Source organism: Alosa sapidissima, chromosome 12, assembly GCF_018492685.1.
Source record: "Alosa sapidissima isolate fAloSap1 chromosome 12, fAloSap1.pri, whole genome shotgun sequence".
NCBI classification, from domain to species: Eukaryota; Metazoa; Chordata; class Actinopteri; order Clupeiformes; family Clupeidae; genus Alosa; species Alosa sapidissima.
Genome location: NC_055968.1, coordinates 17,234,571 through 17,258,701, shown reverse-complemented (window position 1 = coordinate 17,258,701; position 24,131 = coordinate 17,234,571). Strand labels below are relative to the sequence as shown.

At 44.9% G+C, this 24,131-nt stretch overlaps 2 protein-coding genes across 2 annotated transcripts in view; one reads left to right on the top strand and one right to left on the bottom strand.

The window, feature by feature from the left end:
• Positions 1-2,247: 2,247 nt before the first annotated feature.
• On the top strand, positions 2,248-23,584 carry ankrd24 (ankyrin repeat domain 24). The gene is made up of 23 exons (XM_042056419.1): positions 2,248-2,783; positions 2,955-3,018; positions 4,177-4,307; positions 5,496-5,584; positions 6,818-6,882; positions 7,147-7,204; positions 8,032-8,102; positions 8,597-8,703; positions 9,191-9,383; positions 11,188-11,274; positions 11,670-11,873; positions 12,640-12,690; positions 12,888-13,007; positions 13,298-13,439; positions 13,693-13,865; positions 15,702-15,865; positions 16,538-17,421; positions 18,295-18,632; positions 19,173-19,406; positions 20,144-20,320; positions 21,427-21,573; positions 22,521-22,586; positions 23,179-23,584. Exons 1-23 carry the CDS (start codon positions 2,776-2,778, stop codon positions 23,251-23,253), a joined length of 3,648 nt encoding a protein of 1,215 aa, XP_041912353.1. The 5' UTR covers positions 2,248-2,775; the 3' UTR covers positions 23,254-23,584.
• The window catches only part of shc2 (SHC (Src homology 2 domain containing) transforming protein 2), a 31,340-nt gene continuing 20,017 nt past the window's right edge, over positions 12,809-24,131 (bottom strand). Inside the window, exon 16 of the transcript XR_006021042.1 lies at positions 12,809-12,833. The gene's annotated coding sequence lies outside the window, so the exon portion shown is untranslated. The remainder of the gene's footprint in view (positions 12,834-24,131) is intronic.

The window sequence follows — 24,131 nt, the reverse complement described above, 5'->3', positions numbered from 1 at the left end:
TAGGCTAGACGAGGGATAGATTTAGCTTGTTTTAGAGAACAACCAAATCTATGTAAACATTTCCTGGACATTTTCCAATAGACTTACAACTCCCAATCAAATTGAGAGAAGGCGTTTCCTCTCAGAGGATTGGTGGATTAACGCATTGGTTAGCAAAGTGCGACTAACAGGCTTGCGTATCAGCGTCACTTGGGACAGGGCATCCCTTCCCTAGTTGTCACACTGCTGTAGTTGCCCCCCTCCCTGGCACGGTTCACCCTATGTGGTCTTACGTCTCACGGTTTATCCTCAGGTACGTCTTTGATATATATAGCATTCTATATGTCCGCCAATGCTATATTGTTGACTGTTGTGGATGAGTAGCCTATTGGCTTTAGGCTTCAAAGTTTGCACATTCTTAGTATAAAATCCCATGAGATGAAAGCTGGTTTGTGTATTTTATTTTATCATAGGCTTATTATTTCCTGTTTTTGGCAGTAACATTTGTCTACAGTGATTTAACTTTTTTCTGTGATTTCATTTTTTTGTATATTTAGGCTGTTAAATATTTGTTTTACATATGTTTCAATTTTGCCAGTTTGAGAAGTAAGGCTTATTGACTGGTAGGCTATTATGAAGACTCTGAAAGCCAAGTTCCGAAAGACTGAGGTAAGGCTACCCTGAAACTACCCTGCAATATAACTTCTTTTGTCAATTTAGTGTTGTCTTTTTATTGTGAATAAGAACATTGTAATGTAAACCATGAGGGTGGGGGTGCTTCTGTCCTTCTGAGTTAGCTGAGGGGACTGGACTGGCCCCCACAAAGCGTCAGTGTTACCAAGCAGCCAGAGGCCAGTACAGACGGCAGACTGGGGCTGTAACCAGAGCTGCCTACCTGTTTTAAATAATTAACACACACACACACACACACACACACACACACACACACACACTCATACACACACACACACACACACACACACACACATGCACACACACACACACACTAAGACACGCATCATTACCACACACACACACACACACACACACACACACACACACACACACATGCACACACACACACACACTAAGACACACATCATTACCACACACACACACACACACACACACATACACATCTAGTGACACAATCATGCCCGTATAGATGATCACACATAGACTCCTCCAGCACCTTCCACCATGAGACTATAAGTCTGTCTGTCTGAGAGATGTCTGCATTGGCCCATGGGGTCCTCCCCTGGAGAGGAATGTTTTACCGGGCAAGCACAGATGATCCAATGAGCAAGGCCAGGATATCTCTCATACATTTCATCACCACTTGAACTAATTATATATCATTTGATATTTCCTCGGTGTCAGCACAATCTACAGAATATAGCAGATGTGGATATGGGAGGGATTGGATGGCAAATATGACCAAAATGACATGGCTGCTTTGCAGCTGAAATATAAGAAGAGACTGGATATGAAGTTACTGCTTATTGTGCTGAATGGTTTTCCAGGAGTATTTTACCTCATACTGACAAAGGTGTTTGGTGACAATAATAAGAGACAGATGATCAGCTAGCATGTAGAATATTTGGGAAATATTATTCTAAGAATATTTATTCAGGCATGCACAGCTAATGACTAATATTGGACTTGTTTAGAAACTAAGGTGATTTCCCTGTGTCTTCCCTGTGTCTCTGTGGCCCTAGTGCCAGTGCCTTCCCTGCATGGAGCTAGATAACCAAAACACTGGCTCATAATGTATCCATGTGGTACACTCTCAGCCAGTATTTGCATGAATGCAGAATACGTTACATAACTATGGTAAATGAAATGTAGTTGTTCCCATTGAGTCCTTGTTAGTAGTGCGGAGTGGTTTGTTGTGGGAAGCTGGGGCATGCTGGGGCTGTGCTGCTGTTTTGTGGCTGCTGTGCTCCCCTCTCTGGTCTGGCACTCCCAGTCTGCCTGTGCCCGTGTCGGTTTCTGCTGAGCCCAGAGCTGCTGCCGCTGCTGCAGGAGGGCCTTTAGACAGCCGAGCCAGCAGCCAGCAGAGCTGAACAGAAACCTGATGGAGAGGAGAGAGGGAGAGAGAGGGAGAGAAAGAGAGGGAGAGAGAGGGAGAGAGAGATAAGGGAAGAGAGAGGGGGAGAGAGATAAGGGAGGAGAGTGGGGGAGAGGGTATGAGGCGACAGTTTTAGGCTAGAGTGTGTGAGAAAGAAGGACACAGAATGAGGGTGTGTGTGTGTGTGTGAGAGAGAGAGAGCGAAAGAGAGAGAGAGAGGGAGAGAAAGTATGTTGTGACTGTGCCAACCAATGACTGCGCTGTGCATGTATATCTGCAAACGTCCGAGGTGGGTGAAGGGACTCAGAGTATCAGCTGATCAGTTGCTTTAGAAAGAGGCTGATGTGAGGATTCCAAAGGGGTGTGTCAGTGTGTGAGTCTGTGCGAGAATGTCTGCTCGTCTTTAAAGGCTAGGAACCCGGTCAGTCTCCCAGGATGTTTTTTAAGACATTCTTATTCCTGTGGACGGAAGAAATTAATTAGTCAGTCAGGATGCATGTTGGCGAAGAATGGTCAGTCGAGCTAGTTTCACAATGTATATGTCAGTGCTAATAGCAAGAAGGGTATTTAGGTTATTTATAAATGATTGTTGAAGGTCATGTGTTTTGTCTGTGTTGATTTTAATTTGTTTGTCTTTTAACTACTGCTAATTTTAGTTCACTTTTGGTGATGATTTAGAGACTGAGTACTTGAGAGCACATGTCTGGATTGCGTTCCTTAAGGGTATGAGTAGGTCAGTGTCAGGGGACCAGGGTTCAGTGAGAGTCTGAGGTTACGTCTGTGCAGCTTCCGAGTGAATGAGTGAGTGTGTGAGTGAGTCTGTATGTTATATATGTGTTCTTGTGTGTGTGTGTTGTGTGATGTGTTGAGCACTACTGTGCACTACTGCTATCTGTGCTCTCAGCTGTATGGATCAGGCCCTGTCCAGCCTGATGAAGCGCTTCTGTGCGTGTCTTGCCCTGCTGGGGGTATGTATGTAAGCTACTACTCTTCTGCATTATACAGACTATAGTTTTTCATTCAGCACTTTTTAAACATATGTCTATGTTAAGTGCAATGTGTGCATAATTGTTGTACTGTGCTATATTCATTGTGCATTGCTTACTATACTCACTCCTACAGTATGTAGTTTATTGCCCCCTCTTTGTTGTCTCTAAATGTTAAAACTGGCAGTACTGATTTTTTAATTTATATTTCACTGACTTTCTTTCACATTTAGCTTACTAACAGTATATCAACTAAGCTTTCGGTGTATTGTACCACCCTTATGGTATTGTTGGATGTGGTATACTGCGGCCTACTTAACCAGAGTTGAATGAGGCATACTGTGCTGTATAATGTGAAAGTTGTAGGATGCCATGTCCATGTGTTTTGTACTGTACTTTGCTGTACTCCCTCCTGTCCCCTGGGCACACCAAGGGCAAACTCTTCTCCATATCTACTATGGGAAAAGCTGACATCACAGGATCAGATTAATCCGAATCCATTCAGCTCCCAGCAGACTCTGTGATGCAGCTGCATACAAAAGACTTTAAACACACTCCAACTGTAACAGATAGTTATAACATTTAAACCTAGTGCCACTTTGCTGGCAGGTTTGATTGAGGCAGCATTCAAAACTCAACATAGGGCGGTTTATCTCACACAGCCACCACATAAGCTATTATTTGGAGCCCTCTCTGTGTAGAACAATTGAGAGATTAGCAGATGGATTTTATGACCAGGTAAGGTAAGGTTGCCTTCGTTTAACCCCCCCCCCCCCCCCCCGCCCCCAACTGTAACAGATAGTTATAACATTTAAACCTAGTGCCACTTTGCTGGCAGGTTTGATTGAGGCAGCATTCAAAACTCAACATAGGGCGGTTTATCTCACACAGCCACCACATAAGCTATTATTTGGGGCCCTCTCTGTGTAGAACAATTGAGAGATTAGCAGATGGATTTTATGACCAGGTAAGGTAAGGTTGCCTTCGTTTGCCCCCCCCCCCCCCCCCCCCCCATCACTGGCTAGTCAATGCCCCTTCATTTCTTTAGTGCTGTGGAGAAATGTGTAGAGATGAGATAGCGTTGGCTGACACAGATAGCGTGACTGTCGGTGTTGTTGTTCTGGTTTGCCTCTCGGCCAGAGCCAGGACTGGAATAAGACTGATGAGAAGCTGCTGCAGGCCGTGGAGCAGAACGAGCCGGACAAAGTCTCAGCACTCATCGTCAAGAAGGGCCTCAATCCCTCCAAACTGGACGCAGAGGGGAAATCAGCGTGAGACACTTTTATTCAATCTGTCTTCAAGGAAAATTAATATTTTTTTCATAGCTGAAGGTGTTTGAAGGTCTGAAGGTAATTGAGGGTATGACCTTGGTGCTTGTTGGAAAGCATTTTGCTACCAAAAACTTATAGAATTTGACCCACCTGCCCCTTTACTGATTGCTCTGCCTGAACTTATTTTCTTGTAAAAGCAATTATTGTCAGCATTTCAGGGATTTAGCTCTCAAGGGCTTTTGTTTCAATATGTAATTTCAGATATAAACTGGAGAGGTGTTAAATTCCTTGTGCTGTAATCAGGGGATTTCCCACAGTGGCCAATCAACAACCAAGCCTATTTAAATTACACAACATACAAAATACAACAACAGTGCAGTTGGAGTCGCAAACATGCTGCATGTTGTACTCAGGATCCCAACAGCCCTCCTTCACAGTACCACATACACTGCCAGTAACCTGAATGCCCAACTAAAGAACCAAATTTTAACAAATGGCAACAAATTCTTCAGCCAATACTCTTTGTTGCTGTGGCCATTTATGATCCTATCAGCAAACAAAACACAAACCCTTGATGTTGGGTAAAAGCTCCCTAGATCAATGATGGATGAGAATGACACATTATGTACTGTATTATTAAAGGTGCTCTAAGTGATGTTGGGTAACGTCACTTCTGTTGACATTCAAACAAAACAGAGAGCTAGCTCGCTACTCCCTCCCCCTCCCTCCCGTGCAATTGAAAGTCTTCTAAATGTGCATCACGTCATGAATGGCTGAAAAAACTTGTTATGTTTCATGGCCCAGGCTGCACCAGGCTGTTTTGGAGTCTGGGCTGTCTACAGATTTCCATGTTTTTTTACAGTGTTTTCAGGGGACAGTTAGCGGATTGTAGGGAGATGTTTGCTGTATATGTGACAAAAAATGTTTTAAACACAAATATATAAGCATCAACATCAGTTGAGGGCTGCAACTTCACTTTTTTAAATGACGATATCCTGGCCGGACTACTGTTGCCAGTGATATAAGTATTTGAAATTAGCATGATTTCCTAATGTCTAGTGACAAATCAAGGCCATTTTATGATTAATTGAATTACATTTCTTACATACGGTTCCTTTAAATAACCTAATGGCAAACATACCTTGTATACCTTACACTGTTCCTCTCTCTGTCTTGTGCATTTCCCAGGTTTCATTTGTGTGCCTCACGAGGTCGTGCAGACTGTTTGGAGGTCATTATCTCTCACGGAGTGGACATCAACATCACAGATGGTGCTGGTGAGAAGGATCCCCTTTTATCTGTCTCTTTACTGATAACTGGTACTGACAGAAATGACAGGATGTCTGTTCAAAAGCAGTGTTCTATAGAGTCACAGTTGAGTTCTTTAGTGCTTGATTGCAAGTTCTTGAGTGCTTGATTGCAAAAAAATGAATCACATTTATACACTCAGCAATGTAACTGTCAGTTACTGTCAAGTGTTTTCTCTTCTGTGAATATATGAATGAAGATGAATATATGTTCAGTAAAGGGACAGAAGACACACTGGGCCAGATGTATGTACATTTGCAAACGTAGCGTTATCAGCGTCATGGACAAACTGCAGATTGCGAACGCTGTCAGACCCAAGTTTCCGTCGTATTTATCAAACTATTGTAAACTGCGCCTTTCTCTGCCTTTCTCCGCCCATAAACGCAATTTACGAACTTCCACAACTGAATGGCAGAGCCTATACAAGCGCAGTTGAATGAAGTTAACTGATGACAACATTAAAAAGAATCAAACGTTTAGCGATCATGAAATTATACCATACATGATAAGATGTCAACAAGCAGGGAGATAATGAAGATCAGTAGTTTTACTCAAAGTACTTGTGCACGTAGGCTATGGAAAATTGGTCAAATCTAGTTGCAAATCTAGCAAGTAGGAAAGTTTAAGTGAATGACGTGAAAGTGAAAGTAAGACATTCAAAAGGCCCACGAAAGTTAAGGTTGCTTTTGATAGTACAAATAATTACAAAATTGGTTGTCTAAATAGCGATTCTGTTGTCTTTGAAAGGTTCTCTTATTGACGCATTGAACTGCAATTTGGATTAACACCTGCTTTTACAAGGCGGAAGTATTTAGGCGCAGAATAGATGTGCGCTTTCAGGAGCAGTCTTTCTCCTGAAAATTCTACATACCGCGGAATACATAATTAAGCGCTCTTTATGCTTCCGCTCCCATCTTTTTACGCTAAACTCCCACTTTCCCCTGGATCCTCCCATGAATGCATATGCATGACACGAAAAAAGCAATTAGCCATGTTCAGCTCCCGCGACAGGCAGTTTGTGCTTTTACATCATTGCGGCCTGTTTGTACATACTTCGCAATGATTTTACACGCACATTGCGAAACAAATACGCCTGAAGTGGGCGCAAACGCGTTAGTACATCTGGCCCACTGTGCCTTTGTTGAGGAAAGGTACTGTACGTGTACTCTCTTTTACTTATTATTGCTCACCTCTTTTTACAGGATTTAATGCTCTTCATCTTGCTGCCAAGAATGGCCAACCTGAGTGTCTTAAAAGACTTTTGCAGGTAGGGAGTCGGCGGCAGCAGAGCATGGTGTACAGCAGTGATGAACGTTTTTCACTAAATTCAAATCCATTCTCTTGAAGATGCGATATGTGTTTTGTTTTGTTTTTGCTGTCTAACCGTAAAGCAAAGGTGACTGTCAAGAAAGACTATTTGTTTAATAATTTCAAAGCTTGATATCTACAAGATTTTGTTCACAAAATCTACTTAATTTTCCATAATGAATTGGGTTAATCTGATTGCCTCTTGCACCTTTTTAATTCCCAGGAGAGAATGCCGGTTGATTCCACTGACACCATTGGGAGGACTGCCCTTCACCATGCAGGTGAGGTAATATCCAAGGCTACATGACCTCCTGGCGTGTGATCCAGCGTTCCCTCCATCATTTGGGTTGGCTCATATGTATATTTATACGTTCTGGAGAGCTCTTTTTAACACTTAAACAGTGCTGCACTGTGGTCCATATGATGTCACCCAGAGCTAAATGAGTCCAACAGGCATGAAAAGTAAAGGGGTCGTAATAGAGCTTTTTTCATCCTTGGGAATGTTGTAAATTTTGGTGCAGAATAACGCCGGTCTGTGAGGCACACAAAGAGTCTGATTTCTGTGGATCCAATTTGAGGGACCTTAGTAGTGCTCCCTGATGGTGCTTTGGTCTTAGATCATGTAGTTCCCCATAAATGGCTTTAGGCAGTGTGCCAGTTAAGCACTTCCTCTTATAAGGCTCTTTTTTTTATTAGGTAATAAATAATCACCTTTGTTGCTGCTTTGGTTGATGGCAATGTGGAGCAATATCAAATGCTGTTGATCTTACGCCAACACAGGTGCTGCTTTCAAAACTCCTAAGGGACATGTCTAAGAGAGTATTTAACCCTTGTCTAATTAACTGGCAACAGGACCATTATGGTAACTAATTTCTAAGTAAACACATTGAGAACTTGGTCCCTGCATAAGAAATTGCTAAGGCCTGTCAGCCACTCACTTCAAAGGAAAAGCTAGAGTGAAGAATTAAAAACATCACATCTACCTCAAGATTAAAGCCATTTCCTTCTATCTCTCTCTGTCTGTCTGTCTCTTGCTCCATTTTTCTCACTCCCTCTCTCTCTCTCTCTCTCTCTCTCTCTCTCTCTCTCTCTCTCTCTGCTTTAACAGCCATCAGTGGGTGTCTGTCATGCACCGAGACTTTGTGGGATTTCAAGGCTTCGCTGGATGCCCAGGATGGGGTACGCTTTCACTTCTAATCCAACTTGGGTTTGAAGTCAGCCCAGCGGCAGTCTTATGAGGGTGGAGAGATAACAACAAAGCAAGTTGGGGACTGAAAACCATTAGTTTGGCTCGTGCATGTGGGAGGATGAAAGCAATGTGTGCTGATCGTAGCATGTTGCTGTGCTGTAGGTGGAATTGAGTGAAAAAGGGAAAAATAGTGTGTGAGTGTGTTTGGAATGTTTTTCCTTTGCATCGTTTGGAAACACACATGACATAGGGCCAGTTTCCTGTTCATGGATTAGTCTAGTCCTGGACTAAAAGAGAACTTCGATGGAGATTCCCATTGAACAAAAGCTTTTAGTCGACAACTAGGCTTAATCCATGTATGAGAAACCGGCCCATAGACATTTGCTTAGTCCACGTCTTAAGTGTATGTTTGGTCAGATCTAACGTAGGTGATGTGAAGTATGCATTTGCCCGTGTGAGATGTGTAAGGGTGTCTCTGTGACAGGATGGGGCAACAGCACTGCTCCTGGGAGCACAGATGAGCAGAGTGGACTTGTGTGCTTTCCTGCTAGACCGCGGAGCTAACGCTAACATACAGGACCAGCAGGGCAGGTAGGGGACACTTCAATCGCCATGGCACCAAATAAATTCATGATACTGTAACCAGCTTCTGAAAGGGTTATAATAACATAATATTCTAAAGAATATTATGTTATTGATTAAAGAGGGGATTGACAAGTTCAGACAACTTTTATTTTCAGCAACACTCTCCTTGAGGTCTGCAGTTTATTAATATAGTCACATGAAGAGTGTGCACTCGGCATCCTTACCAGCTTCTTATTGGGATGACATTGTGAGGCCAAGTTTAGACTAGTTTAGATTGCCAGGTTTAGACTATTTTTTTTATTATTAACAACACTCCTTGAAACCTTCATGTGCCTACTGTATGTGTGTACTGTATTGTATAAAGTAATGTTTGTTGATATACTATATAAAGTAATGTTTGTTGATATACTAATGTTTGTTGATAAACCTGTTTGTTGATATACTGGTGGTCAAATCAAGACTTTGTGAAGTCTACGTTTGTTTTGTGTTGCAGGTCAGCATTGATGATAGCATGTGAAAGTGACAGTGTGGAGACAGTAGAAGCGTTGCTTAGGGGTGGGGCCAACCCCCAGCAGACCGACGTCTTCGGGCGCGATGCATCGCACTATGGCGTCGCCACAGGCAACCAGAGAATCACACAGCTGCTGCAGAACGGGGGTAAGGGGACCGCAGCAGGTAAATGGACGGTCTCAAAGGCCTCTTGGAGCTGTAGGGGGAGTCCCCAGGGACAAAGTGGACAGCTGCAGACAGGGTCTGGCGTCACACACACACACACACACACACACACACACACACACACACACACACACACACACACACACACACACACCAACATCCACTCACACACAGTCACGCACACACACACACACACACAGGCGTGTACACACACACACACACACACACACACACACACACACACACACACACATACACATACACATACACACACACACACACACACACACACACACACACAGGCACAGGTTCTCCTCTGGCTTATGGTACCTCTTAGTTCCCTTGAAGTGGAGAGTAATCTAAGTAAGTGGATCAGAGGGGCAGATGTGGATTATTACACAGGGATGAAAGACTGAGAAACAGTGAAGTCTCTCTCCAGTTACAAAGGCCCTCAAAGACTGATTAAAACCATATGGTGACTATGTGTATGCGTCTGTGTGTGTGTGTATGTGTGTGTGAGTAGGTGTGTATTACTGCATGTGTGTTTCAAATGTGATATGTGATATTTGTGGCTGTGTGGTTGCTTTTGAACTTTCCCCGTTTTACGGCTGGTGTGATGGGATTGACTGCAATCTTTTGTTTTAATGTGTGCTGTAAATCTAAGATGTGCCTGGTTTGTGCATGTGTGTGGAAATTAGCATTTGTGAATCTGATGTTACAAACTTGAGTGTGTGTGTTCCTGTAAGTCCTCATGCGTGTGTCAAAAGTGGAAACATCCAAAAGGTGAAAGGTCATGATGTCTGTCTTTCCCACATGCACTCACAGTCACTGAAGGGGCGAGCGAGGAGGTAACCACAGCGACTCAGCATCTCTGTCACATCCCAGATAAATCATCATCACTTCGAGCCATTACGCATATAGCCTGCAGCACCAGTCATAAAGGCAGCCCTGGCGTGGTTACAGCAAACAGCCCCACTCAAACTTTGAAAATGTGGCTCCCGCTGTCTCCCCTTTCAGCTTCTCCACACCAGGGATCTGTCGCATGAGTAATCCAATATCCAAACTGCATTTGAAAAAGACCAGGGTGCTGGGTAGCATCATTTGTCCTTGTGGAAGGATGACTGAAGTAATTCGGGGCTTGGCTGAAGCATCTGGCAAAATGTGGAACTAAAGTGGATTTCGGCATTAGAAATTACATGGTTGATAGTTTTTCCTCCGTCACGGATAAATGGAAGATTTATCCTACTATGCTGCCTCAATGAATATTATTCTCATTAAGTTCCAGCTTCACACTCTTAAGAGGAACACTTTGGCTTGTTTCCCCAGAGAACACAAGAGCTTTTGTTTAAATGTCTAATGAATAGTTGTTTGTAGAAGCCTTATGAAATTATGGTGAGCTATTAGTGTTACAAAACTGTTCAGTTCAGCTGCCAGAATGTGCTATTTATGTGAAAAGAAAATCTTTAAAGCATACAGGTTTTCAAAGACACAAAGAATCCCTGTCTGGTCCTGTTTGGGTTCTGTTGGAATTTCACAGGGTTCCTCAAAGCTGAAAACTGTTTCAAAGCTAATAGCTCAAAAGGTTTCTAGGTAAAATTAATGTGGCTTCTTCTGTGGGGCAAACTGAGGAACTTCTTTTCTTAAGAGCTCTCATGTTAAAATGTTCTAGAAACATTAAGCCTATTCATACATAGGAACAAAGGTGGTGTGGGGGCTATTTTCCAATTAATTTTGCTGCATATTTTTCTTTGACCCCACTCCCCTCTCTCCTCTATAATTGACCTTTGACCTTTATGTCTGGGTGTGTGACCCCAGCAGCCCCCTGCTGCCCCTCCCCCTGTTCCGGGGGGATCTATGCCCCGCAAGAGGAAGGCCCCTCCCCCACCCCGCTCCCCTCTACAGGTATGCGAATGGCTTTGGCATCAAACATTTCCATTATACTCACATGGACGCACAGGTCTTCATTCAAACTTTCACACATATATTTCCCTGCTGCGCTGTCCTCCCCTTTTACGACCGGGCTTCTCTTGAACATCAGCATGCTGCTCTGTACCAACTGAATCTGACCTGCTGAACATAACTTTGTTGTTTTAGTCCTCTGACATGTTATTCCTTTGTAGTGATTGCCTAACGTATGACTAGGAATGTCTTGAGCTCTATGTTTATTGTACTCTATGTGCCTGATGACCTGTTAATGGATATGGAGAAGTTCCTTGATGTCCTAATGGGTTGTACAACACAGACCCTGGCCTCCCATGAATGATTGGCCTGATCTATTTGATGATGTGTTATTTCAGGCTGCAGGTCTAGGCCTGGAGCCACAGGCCACCTCCACCCCAAAGCCGTCCCCTGGGGAGAACCCCCGACCCAGAGCCCGCTCCCCTGGGGAGAACCCCCGACCCAGAACCCGCTCCCCCGGGGAGAACCCTCGGGCTGCGCCCCGCTCCCCACGCTCCAGCCAGTCCCCCGACAACCCCGCCCACTCTCAGCAGCCCAACCTGGTGAGTGTGTGAGTGACAGCCTCTCCACTCTGCCCTTCAGCGACAGCGAATAAATTGAATGGGACACACAGAACACAACACACACAGAGACACACACAGACACACACAGACACACACACACACACACACACACACACACACAACGCCACTCAAAGGGCTCCTAATGAATTATGGATGCTCTGACAGGAGATATCGGCTTAATGCAACTCTATTCAGGTCTGCTTTTTTTCTCATGTGCCCCCCTGTGTGGTTTAACAAATCATTTAACAGAGATGGAGTTTTGACCTCCTACATATACCAACCATACATACACACAAATACACACACACACACACACACACACACACACACACACACAACCAAACACACACGCACGCACGCACGCACACACACACACACACACACACACACACACACACACACACACACACACACACACACACACACACACACACACACACACACACTACCCGGCTGCATACCTGGGGCAAGAGCAGAAAGGAAACAAAACACCATCTATAGAGATGTCTGTGATTGGTGACAGTTTGTTCCTGTCAGCCATCAGATGGATAGGTCAAGAGGGTCAGGCAATGTGGATGCAGATGCAAAGTCAGTATTCTCATTATCTGTCAGTAAAGTAAACATCAGAATCCTATTTCTAATGGTAAATGTAGTATTGTGTCCCATTATATGTATTTTAAAACTATTCAAAATGTTATTTTATTAAGTTATTTCAGTACTAAATGCTTGTGCTACTGTTTAAAAGGAGCAGAGGAGTTTTTCTGCAAGCCAACCCATTGGACAGTCCATCAGCCAAGTGAGAGACTGAACAGTGTTTTCAACAGAGATTCTTGTCTGGAGCCCATGACCACATAATCCCTGTCTTGGATGGCAGCTCCATTAGTCATTATCAGGGAAGCCTGTCACATTGTAAAGGATGTGTGTGTGTGTGTGTGTGTGCTTGTGTGTGTGTCTGTGTGTGTGTGTGTGTGTGTGTGTGTGTGTGTGTATGAGGCTGAGGATGAGGAGGTGTTTGAGGAGATCCGTAGGCTGAGGCTTGAGAGGGGACGCCTGCTGCAGAAGATTAAAGTTTTGGAGCAGCAGCAGCACAGCGCCCTCACTGCACTGGAGGAGGTACTGCACTCACTTTCTTCTACATTTGTGATATTTGGTTTGGCCTTGCTCACATTTGACAACCAGCAATTTAGCCATTAATCCAGATCAGGAAGTAAACAGAGCTCTAATGATTTAACAGTGCAGCACATTTTTCAGGTTACCGTGCAAAACCAACCAAGACCAATTTGTTTTATGTTATCTTTGTCGTAATCTGTCTGTCTGTGTTTTGGTTTACTGTTCCTCTGCCCCATATTTCATACCTGTCTCCGTGCGCTGTGTGTCCTCCTGTCCGCCACGCTGTCTCTCAGCTGGCCATGTTGCGGGCGCGTCTGGAGCAGGCGGAGGCTGAGCGAGATCGTCTGCAGACTGAACTGGAGGAGCTGAGGGCAGCCCAGTCCGTCTGCCTCTTCAGCGACTCGGAGGAATCAGACGGCATGCTGGACTTCCCAGGTCTGAGAGAGAAAAAGTGTGTGTGTGTGTGTGTGTGTGTGTGTGTGTGTGTGTGTGTGTGTGTGTGTATTTGACCATTGTCTATTATATTCAAACTATAATAAATCTAAACTGTTTAGTATATATGAACTTAAACTAATCTAAGACTGAAAAGGAAAGTATAAATAAATGCCTTGATGACATGTCAGTGACAATGCATAGACCTGGGTAGAGTTGTTATAATGCCCCACATTCATATCGCCATGTATTTCAGGAGCCGAAAAGCTCCTCTCCCGGCAGTCTAGGGCTGCAGATGTGGAGCAGACCCAGGAGGAGGCCGCTGCAGCTGAGGAGGCCAACCCGGGGGAGCCTGGGGACGCGGCAGAGCTGCAGAAACAGGTGGAGGAGCTGACAGCTCAGAATGCCGAGCTAGTGCTCAAAGTACAGGTATATATCAGCAGATGAAATCAAACATGCCACACACACACATACACACACACACACACACGCACACACAGACAGACACACACATACACACAGAGACAGACACACACACACACACACACACACATGGACAGACTAAATATGCTGCCCTATATTTTCTGATGTTCTATATTTTCAGGGCTGCCTGAAACATGATTGCCATGATTACATGCTACACTTTCACACTCAGGAGTCATCCAATTCCAAACATACAAACATACACACATTTGTCATACACACAGACTCTCACATGCATTATATTAGCATGGTTTGTCAAGGTCAGATCATATCAGACCTCCGCCTGTAAGTATACTTACTTTTACTGAAATGCTTAGATACTGGTGTATACACCCAATGAACCTATGTTAAGAGGTAATTTGACCATATCCATCTTATGAAGACAGGATATTCTTTCAAACACAAGAACCTCAACTCTACGGTTCTCATAAAGTTCCAAGAGTTCCAGGAACTTGCAGGAGTTTTGCCATTATGTACAATCATTTATCCCACTTAGCCTAAACACAGTCAGCCTGCAATTTTACCCCACGTAAATCATCAGTTGTTTTTTTTGTGAAAAGACTCTTAAAGACTTTGCAGGGTTTCCTTTCAGTAAAATAATAATAATACAAAAACATTTGCTCTGGATTCGCTCTCTTATAAATTACAGCAATATGAAAGGTTATAATTCACTCTTGAAATCGAGCCTGCAATTGCGCTTCTGTGTGTGCTTTGTTATGCTTTTTCCCACTACAAGGTGGTCTGTGACGCTGCTCGCAAAACCCCACTACAGAAGTCCTCTTGAGTTTGTCTGAGGAGTAGATTAAGTGCCGGTTGAGTGGTCAGCACACTGCACCAAGAGACTGGTTTGTTAGCCGGCCGCTCTGAGTTGCTGCGGGTGCTGTGTGCTTCAGGTATAAATAGCCAAGCAGCAGCAGAGACGGAGGGAGGAGAGAGGTGCCGACATTCTCCTCTAAATGGGTCATACTTATCCAAGCTGGACCGGGTCAGAGAGAGCTGGTCTACCCACAAGGCATGCTGGGTATTTTTTGAGTCTGTGTGCAGTCAGGGAGCGGGCAGCAGTTCGTTTTGTTGATTACTGGTGTGGCAGATTTTTTTGTGTCAGGCACTCACCTACTTCTCACAAAAAGGACCTGCTGTGTAATGTGTCCCAGATTGAGACCATGTAGACAGTGTCCCACTTTGCCTAGTTCTAATGTAGAAGTAGAAAACTTCAATAGATTGACATTCATATGTCAAAATGAGCTGGCATGTTTTAATGAAGCAACAACTACTTGTGTTGTCACTAGGTTATTTTCTGACGCAGTTAAAACTGGTTAGATTAGATTAGATTAGATTAGATTAGATTCAACTTTATTGTTACGGCACAAGTAAAATACCAGTACAACTAGTTTAGTTGGAAGGAGTGCCATGCCAGGGAGAGAGCTGCTTTCAGAATCAAAGTCCCCTGTTGCCGTGTTGACTACTGGTGAAGAAATCTGTAGCTGATATTGGAACACACCAGCTGTGCTGTTACTAAAAGGAAACTCTGTGAAGTGAACACATCAATGTAAAACACGAGGTGGCAAAAGACACACAGAAACACATAGACACAAACACGCACACATACTGTGCACTTACACACATACACACACACACACACACACACACACACACTGCAAAATGTGTATATAAGGGAGGAATTGTACCTAATTGTGTCATTAGAACCTGGGAGGATAGTATATCTGAAGAAAGCTGTGTGTGTGTGTGTGTGTGTGTGTGTGTGTGTGTGTGTGAGCACAGATGCTGGAGATGTTTGAGAAGGATGACACGAATATGGAGACCTCTGGGCCAGACTTTGTACCCACCGTGCTGTATGAGTCCCTGAGGAAGGAGTATGAGGAGCTGCAGGAAAAATACTCTTGTGCCCAGGCTGCTGCTGAGGCCTCCAGCATAGATGAACCAGGGTGAGCCCACCTGCAGAGGTCTGGAACAGAGTGGTGCTATCACGACGCTCCAAGAGTGAGCCATGTAGTGCCAAACAAAAACAAATATCCCTATTTCACAATATCTTTAATACACTGTTCAATATACACCAGCACATTTGTGCTGGAACCAAAGGACATAACCCTTGCTGGTATAGTGGGGCATCTATTGTCATCTAATGGCAAGTGACATTGAAACACTGAAGTCATTGTTCGACATACATCCAAAACTGTTCTCTGTAGTATAGAAGGAAGACTAGTGAATCTAGTGTTTGAAGCACATTTGTGATTTAAAGTCAGGATCATTATTTTTATTACTAGAGGCTTGCAGTACTGAACTAGGGTAACTAATGTTGACATTCAAGTCTTACTACACGTGTATAGCAGTAGAGTTTTCAGACTCTGCCTCTGCTTGGCTGGCTTAGTTTTAGTTTGACACCTGTGATTTCATTTTGGAAACCTTAGATTTTCACGTACTTTGCTGCTTAAGCACTTTGCAATAAATAGAGCATCACCATGTTTCATGGGGAAAATATTGTTTCCAACTTCAAAGTGGTGCTCAGGACAGTGGACATGACACAGACATATGGTTCCTATTGCAGCTTTTGTTCATGTTCATAAGCATTCATCCTCTCCATTCTCTCCCCTGTTAAGGTCTGAGGGAAAACCGGAGGAGGTCAAGGAGCTGGGGGAGAAGACAGCAGAGGGGGAGTCATCGAAAAAGGCTGAGGAGTCAACGGATGGTGGAGGAGGAAGAGGAGGAGACGCAGAGGAGCGTGTGCGGATCCTGGAGGTGCAGCTGGCGTCCACCCAGACCGAACTGAAGGAGCTGCGGGAGCAGGTGCAGGTGGGGGTGTTCTCCGTGGAGCAGACGGAGGCCGGGGGGGCAGGGCGGAGCAGCGGTCGGGAAGAGGGAGAGGGAGAGGGAGAGGGAGAGGGAGAGGCGGACGCCCAGCAGCTGAGGGAGAGGGTGAGACAGCTGGAACAGGAGCTGGCAGAGCGACGGGCGCCAGCGACGGGCGAGAGCAACGCGGTGCAACAGCTGCGGGAGGAAGTGGACGAGCTGCAGAGAGCCCTGGAGCAGGAGCGCAAGGCCAGCGCCGAGAGAAGGAGGGATGAACGCAAAAAAGAAGAAGAAAAGACAAAACGAGAGGAGGAGGAGAGTGAGGCAGTGAGGAGGCTGAAAGAGCGTGTGAGGGAACTGGAGAATAGACAGCAGGAGGAGGAGAAGAAGGAGGCGCGGAGCGGTGAGGGGGAGCTGACCCGCCACCTGCAGGCCCAGCTGGGCCAACTGGAAGCCCAGCTCAGGAGCAGCGTGCCACGGGCCGAGCTGGATGAGGTGCGGGTCACCATGGGCTTGCAGCTGGACCAGCTGGCCCGCGAGAGGGCCCAGGTGGCCCTGCGCCTCAACGACGCCCTGCTGGACCTGGAGAGGCTCCGGCCGCCAGCGCCGCATGGAGACGAGGAAGACGAGGAGGGAGAGGACGAGGACGAGCGGTCAGAGGGGTCCGAACGCTCCGAACGCTCAATCATCTCGGGTGAGGGATCTAAGTGTTTCATCCTCTCAGAATCACTCTGTTTCAGGATCCTACTTTAACAGAATTAATGTGGTTAATCACTCAGATAAAATTAATGGACTCAATAAAGGTTTAAAGGAGTATTATGAACACTAAAAGCATCAAAATTAAGTTAACGTTTAGAGTAGTTGCTTTTAAAAACTTCATCAAAAAGCAGCTAATATATAGTGCTGATTTATTTGTCTTAGCCAGATATCTTCCATATTTGTCCTGGTTTTCTCATTGTTTCAAGCGTATTGCTTTGGCAGCAAAGTTTCCTAACAACACCGCTCAAGGAGACCACCACAACTCTCAATCCTTTTGCTTTCTCTCTCTCCCTCTCTCTCTCACTTGCCCTCTCTCATTCTCTCCCAAGAGGGAGCTGAAAATAAACCAGTGCTTCTAATCTTTTAATTTCTGCTGCGCAGAAATAACTCTCCACAACAGATGGAAGCCTGCTTGCATTCTTGGAAAGCCAGAGTTTCAGAGTTAGTTTGTGTATGTGTGCGTGTCCTAGTTACCACTGCAAAAACAGGCCCACCTACCATTAGGCCAATTTTCAAATTAGCCTCTGAGTCTGCGTATTCTTTCAGACTTACATTGCAGCAGCTCATTGTGCCAATAAGTGGCATACAGTTATGGGTTATTGGCACTCATTGAGAAGCTATAAACACTATGATACTTGCATCAGATAGCTGTTTTCAGTTTGTCTATACTGTATCTGTCCCTATCAAATAAACTCTAATAATAATAATAATTGCAACTAAGCAACAGAGAAGTAACAGTAAAGCCATAAACCCTGACTTACATTACTTAACTTTCAGCCAATCGTTACTCTGTTCTGTGTCCAATCAGAGCACTCGTTGCGCGGTGCGGGCACCGGTCAGACGCTGGCAGCGGTGAGGGCGGAGCTGGAGGCGGCGCGGCAGGAGGCGTCCCAGGCGCTGGACTCGCTGTGGGCCGAGCGCGAGGGCCGGGCACAGGATGCGCTGCGTCTGCAGGACTCCGTGCCGCTGGTCCAGCACCAGGAGGCGCTCGAGGGCCTGTCCGAGCAACTGGCCCAGACGGCGGCCGAGCTGCAGAGGGAGGCGGCGCTCCGGTGCCAGGCCCAGGCCCAGGCCGCACGGCTACAGGAGCAACTGCAGGACGCTGAGCGGGACCTGGTCAGCAGGGAGGAGCACGAGAAGGTCAAGGTACGCTGGACATGCTCAGACACTGGGTTTGTTCTGGACTATCCTGCTACTGAAGTGGTCTCTCCTTATAGCTAGTCAACTAAATTAAAAGTCCTGTTGATGGAACACATCTGTATGTGTGTACTTCAGTGGTGAGCTTCTCCAAAGTTTCACCAAACTTTGTTTCCATTTTAGGGTCAGTTAAATGAATGCTATGCTGTTGACAAGGTTGTCTGTTTTTTTCCCCTTTTGGGAGCTTTCTATATCCAATTGTGACCACTTTGTTTTACCAACCCGACTTCAGTGGCTTCCATTTGTGTCCCACAGGCTGTCCAGCAGCACCTTCTGGTGGAATATGCCAGAATAGCACATTTTACTGGTTAGAGTTGGAAGAGGGGTTTTCCTAATTATAGAAAGGATATTCATTGTAGAGATTATCATGGCAATAATAATGTATTAGTCTTTATATTCCTTGAACCTAATTTTGACTGGTGTGGGTTACAGATGTGGTTGTTTGGTGAAACTCACCTCTGACCCTGCGTCTGTTCTTTGTGAGTTTAGGCAGAGCTACAGCGTTCCCTGGAGGAGAGCGAGGGTAAAGCGCAGGCGGCACAGGAGGCGCTGAGCGAGAAGGAGACGGAGCTGAAGGAGCTCAAGTCCCAGAAGGCCAAGGAGCAGGGCCTGGTGTCGCAGGAGGACCACGAGGCCCAGCGTCTCTCGTTGCAGGCCGAGATCAACGCCTTGACTGCACGCATGGCCGACCTCCAGCGCAAGCACGAAAAGACCTGCACCGAGGTCAGCCTCGCCACATCTGTGTGTGTGTGTATATTTGTGTCTGTCTGTGTGTACACATGTTACATGTGAGGACATGTATGCATAAAAAGTGAGAGTGGGAAAGATACATCTGAGTGTATGTCATTTGAAAGTAATGGACTAGGGAGGCCTAGAACACTAGAGTTATGTAGGAGTTTTTGTTCATTTCTATAGTGGACGATGATGAACCTTCTTTTCCTTTCATGCATGCATACTGTCACCTGTAAGTATATCCTTGTATGCAAAGCCCCCAGCAGTATAGTCACTTAAGTGTGTTTTTGTTTGGTTTGTGAAGTGTATTGATTTAATTGATTGAAATATTTGTGTCCCAGATGCATTGAATATACCACATACTCTTCTGCATCAATCTTAAAATGACAGTCAGTGATAATAAATGCATCCAGTTGACTGCTTTTTATCACTGATTTGAGTTGTAGGACTGGCAGAATTACAGACATGTGGTTTTTGGTTTTTGACATTTGGTTTACTGCCATGATTCAGAACTTTGATGGACTTCCATGTCATGTACAGTATGATATTTATGATATGAGATATTCCCTTCTTTCTTTTAACTCTCTCTTTCCTTGTGCATCCCTCTTTTTTCAACTCCCCTCAATGTCTTTCTTTCCATCAACCTTGCACTTTCTTTCTTCTTTCTGTCCTCCCATCCATCTCTCTCTCTCTCTCTCTCTCTCTCTCTCTCCGGCCGCTCTGGACAGGTGTTCCAGGTGCAGCGGGAGGCTCTGTTCAACAAGAGCGAGCGGCAGGCTGCCGAGGCCCAGGTGGCTGCCGTGCAGAAGCAGCTGGAGGAGCTGCAGGCCCAGTCCAGCCACGTCCAGCAGCTGCACCAGGACATCCAGCACTCACAGGGCCTCATCAAGGAGAAGGACCGCAAGGTGGGATACGCACACGACCCTGGACAGTGAAGAGGGACATTGGAATTTATAGCATTAGACAGACAGAGAGAGGAATACTGTAGATACAGGAAGAGCAAGAACAATGGAAGGACATGTCTGCTTTCTAATGCTGCCTTGTTTAGTTGCTTACAGACCCCATTAACATGCGATCACAAGTGGTCAGTTCTAAATACAAGTGTAAACATTCACCAAGACGCATTGTGATGTGATCACTCAAACCACTTGCCAAGGTGGTCTTAGACGCAATGGACCACATATCTTTTGTAGTATTAACACTAATGCGTCCCAGAGTTCTAATGAGTTCTGGGAGTTCTAATGAGTGTGACGTTGGCAATAGCAGAATCTAAAGACAAGTGGTCAGCAGCGTCTCTGGCTGTACATTTTGAATACATGTGTAAACAATGATGTGTCTCGGCTGACCACTTGTGATTGGATCACCCAAAACGCACAAAGTCCTTTTAGGCAAGTCCCTCCACTCAACGGCCCTATTGCAAAACATTTTTGGGCAGAACTGCATATGAAGGGTTCAGATGCAAAAGCCTCTAAATGCCACCTATGTCAAAAATTAGATAAAGATGGTGAGGGGATGCTCTCCACACATAGTATACTCTAATCAAATAATTTAACTTCTAAACCCACTAAATACCACTCTTTTCCTGGTCTGAAATATCGATTTATAGGCAAAAACCTATAGGAGCCTGAATTGAAATGCTCATTTAAAAGAAAAGTGGTCAGACGGATTTAGAGGGTTTTGCATCTGAACACTTCATATGCGCAAGGCTTCACGACACCAACCTCGCTCTAGCTGCGAGATCACAACACATGATTGGCACAATGTATTCACAACATACCATATGATTGGCACGATGCACGATGTGTCAACTTTTGGCAGCGGAAGGGGTGGGATGTGTGTAGACGACTGCCATGTTTGCGTAACCAACTAACCCCATACGTTTCTATGGGAGATTAGAAAGTCGCTGATGCATTCTAAAAACAAATGTAAATAGGCCCATAGTCTTATATGCTCTTTCTCCTCTCTCTCTCTTTCTCTCTCTCTGTCCTTTTCTGTGTCTGCCTGTTGCTAGATCACTGAGCTGTCTAAGGACGTGTTTCGTCTGAAGGAGGCTCTGGGTGCTCTGAGCCCTCCGCTGGGTGGTGTGCCTCCCCCTGGCAACCCTGGACAGCAGGTGGCGCTACAAAACCGTGTTTCTGCACTGACCCAGCAGCTGCAGGTGAGAGTGCAGCACAGCCTGAAAATACCCCAAGTGGATTAGAGTGAGAGAGTGGGAGAGAGAGAGGGGGAGAGAGGGGGGGGGGGTAGGAGGAGATACAGTATACAGATACAGAGTCATATACAGTATTAGCCTGGGTGCCATTCCGAACTTAGTTCCGCCCACAACATTTGAGGTCGGGAAGTTCGGTCTGGCATTGCTCCATTGTGGTGGAAGTATGCTCGCCCTATATCGGGCGGACCAATCAAATCAGGCTTTACGATGATGGACAGGTGAGCAACTGCGCCTGGTCTATCATGTCATCTGAGCACGCTTAGATTAGGCTCATGTTTGAAACAAAAACGCTGTGGCTAGAAGGATACATGGTTTTTAAGACCCCATATGGAAAATTCATATTATTTAATGAGGTTGTATCACTGAAAAGAAAACTATTATTTCTGAAAACTTTGGCCAAAGTTGAGATGTGGGAAAACTCGTGGTTTCACTTTCATCAAGGGAAAACAGCGCTGTTGCATTGCGACATGTTCCCTCGTTCGTTTGAAATTTCTGATTGACCACCTGTTCGAGGGATTTGCGACAGCCTTTCCCAGCTGTTTAACATGTTTGTAGCATATCACTGTTCAACAGAATTATTTTTAAAAACGGAGGGGATATAGGAGAAGAAGGATGGTTTGTGTGTTTTCTTCCTACACCTCACGGTAAGCTATTTTGTTGCTCTGATTGGTTAGGTCTATCCAATTGAGTGCAGAGGCATTCCCCCCCCTGTATCGGTTGAAACACGCCCCATAATTACGTCCCAATGGAGCAGTATCAGACTCATATTCTGACTAGAATTGAGTATGACTACGTCAGGCTAAAACAGTATAGGACTATAGGAAAAATGCAGATAATAGTAGTCATGCAAAAAGTAAAAAGTGCTTATGAATGATGTGCACTTGTTTATGTAGGACTGTGAGCGCAAACACAAGACAGTGGTGGCCATCTATCGCTCTCATCTGCTGGCCGCTGTACAGGTAAGACACACACACACACACACACACACACACACACACACACACACACACACACACACACACACACACACACACACACACACACACACACACACGCACACAGAGGGACACACATACACACACACAGAGGGACACACATACACACACACACAGAAGGACACACATACACACACACAGAAGGACACACATACACAAACACAGAAGGACACACATACACGCACAGAAAGACACACATACACACACACACACACAAAAGGACACACATACACACACAGAAGCACACACATACAGACACATACACACACACAGAAGGAAACACATATACACACACAGAAAGACACACATACACACACACAGAAGGACACACATATACACACACAGAAGGACACACATATAAACACACACACACCTATACACACCCCCACAGAACCATACCTCCATACTCAATACATACATTACACTAGAAAAAAACATCAGATTTTCAAAATACAAAATACTTTAGCATTCTGTGATATGCCCTAAGCAAATTGGAAGTCAGTTGTCAAACAGCCCGCCGTCACACTCTCTGGTCTCTCACACCTGTGTGTTTTAGGGCCGCATGGACGAGGAGGTGCAGGCTCTCCTACTCCAGATCCTGAGGATGTCCAGCAGAGACCAAAGCCACTGAGAAGCCAAATAACCCCCTTCATCATGAACACACACCCTGTGACACACAAACAAGCTCACTCTACCATGCAGCCGTTCCACCTGGGCCCGTGGGGGCCCTGCTGATGATGGCAGCTGCGTATAAACCATGCTGCTAATATGATATAAGAGTCCCGTGACTGAACTCATTGATTGTTAGCCTTAGCCTGTATTTTGATGGTGACAGAGAAATAAATATACAATTTAGCTGTATTGATTTTCAAGGCATCATCAATATATTTTCTGTTTCTTGTGTGGGCTTAGAGGTTGCTTTTTTTGTACCTTATTCTTTCAATAAATAAGGAGAGACGGTGTGCAGCTCCTCATATCATCATCATTTTTCTACCACAAATGCCTTCAGCACAAATGCCTTCTCTTCAGTGATTGCCCTCTTAGGGCGGAATCGATATGAAATAAGGAGGATATTGACTGCTTATTAACATAAAGCCACTCCGGATGTTCCTCTGCCACTAGTTCTTAAGCAGGAAGTGAAAACAGCTTCCTCTTGCTTGTTTAATCTGTGTTTACTTTTATATGGGTAATTAAAAAACAGATAACTCTCCAGCACAGAATTGGTAAAAGCCTACTAATTTAAGCCACTGAAAATGATTTGTCCCCCTTCAAGACATTGTACAGATGAAAACAACATAATTTTATAACTCATATGGTGGTCAAGGTTGCCTTGTGTCTTTGAATATAGTTAACAGACCGCATTGATTGAAAATGTAGTAACCTTGGACTACTTGCATCATCAGCAACATCAGGTATTGAATCCTCAGCTTACTTCTGCTGAAGAAGAGCTGAAGACACTTGTTAGTTATTTGGTTGAAGAGAAAAAGGGTACTAACCAGTTGTCATTTA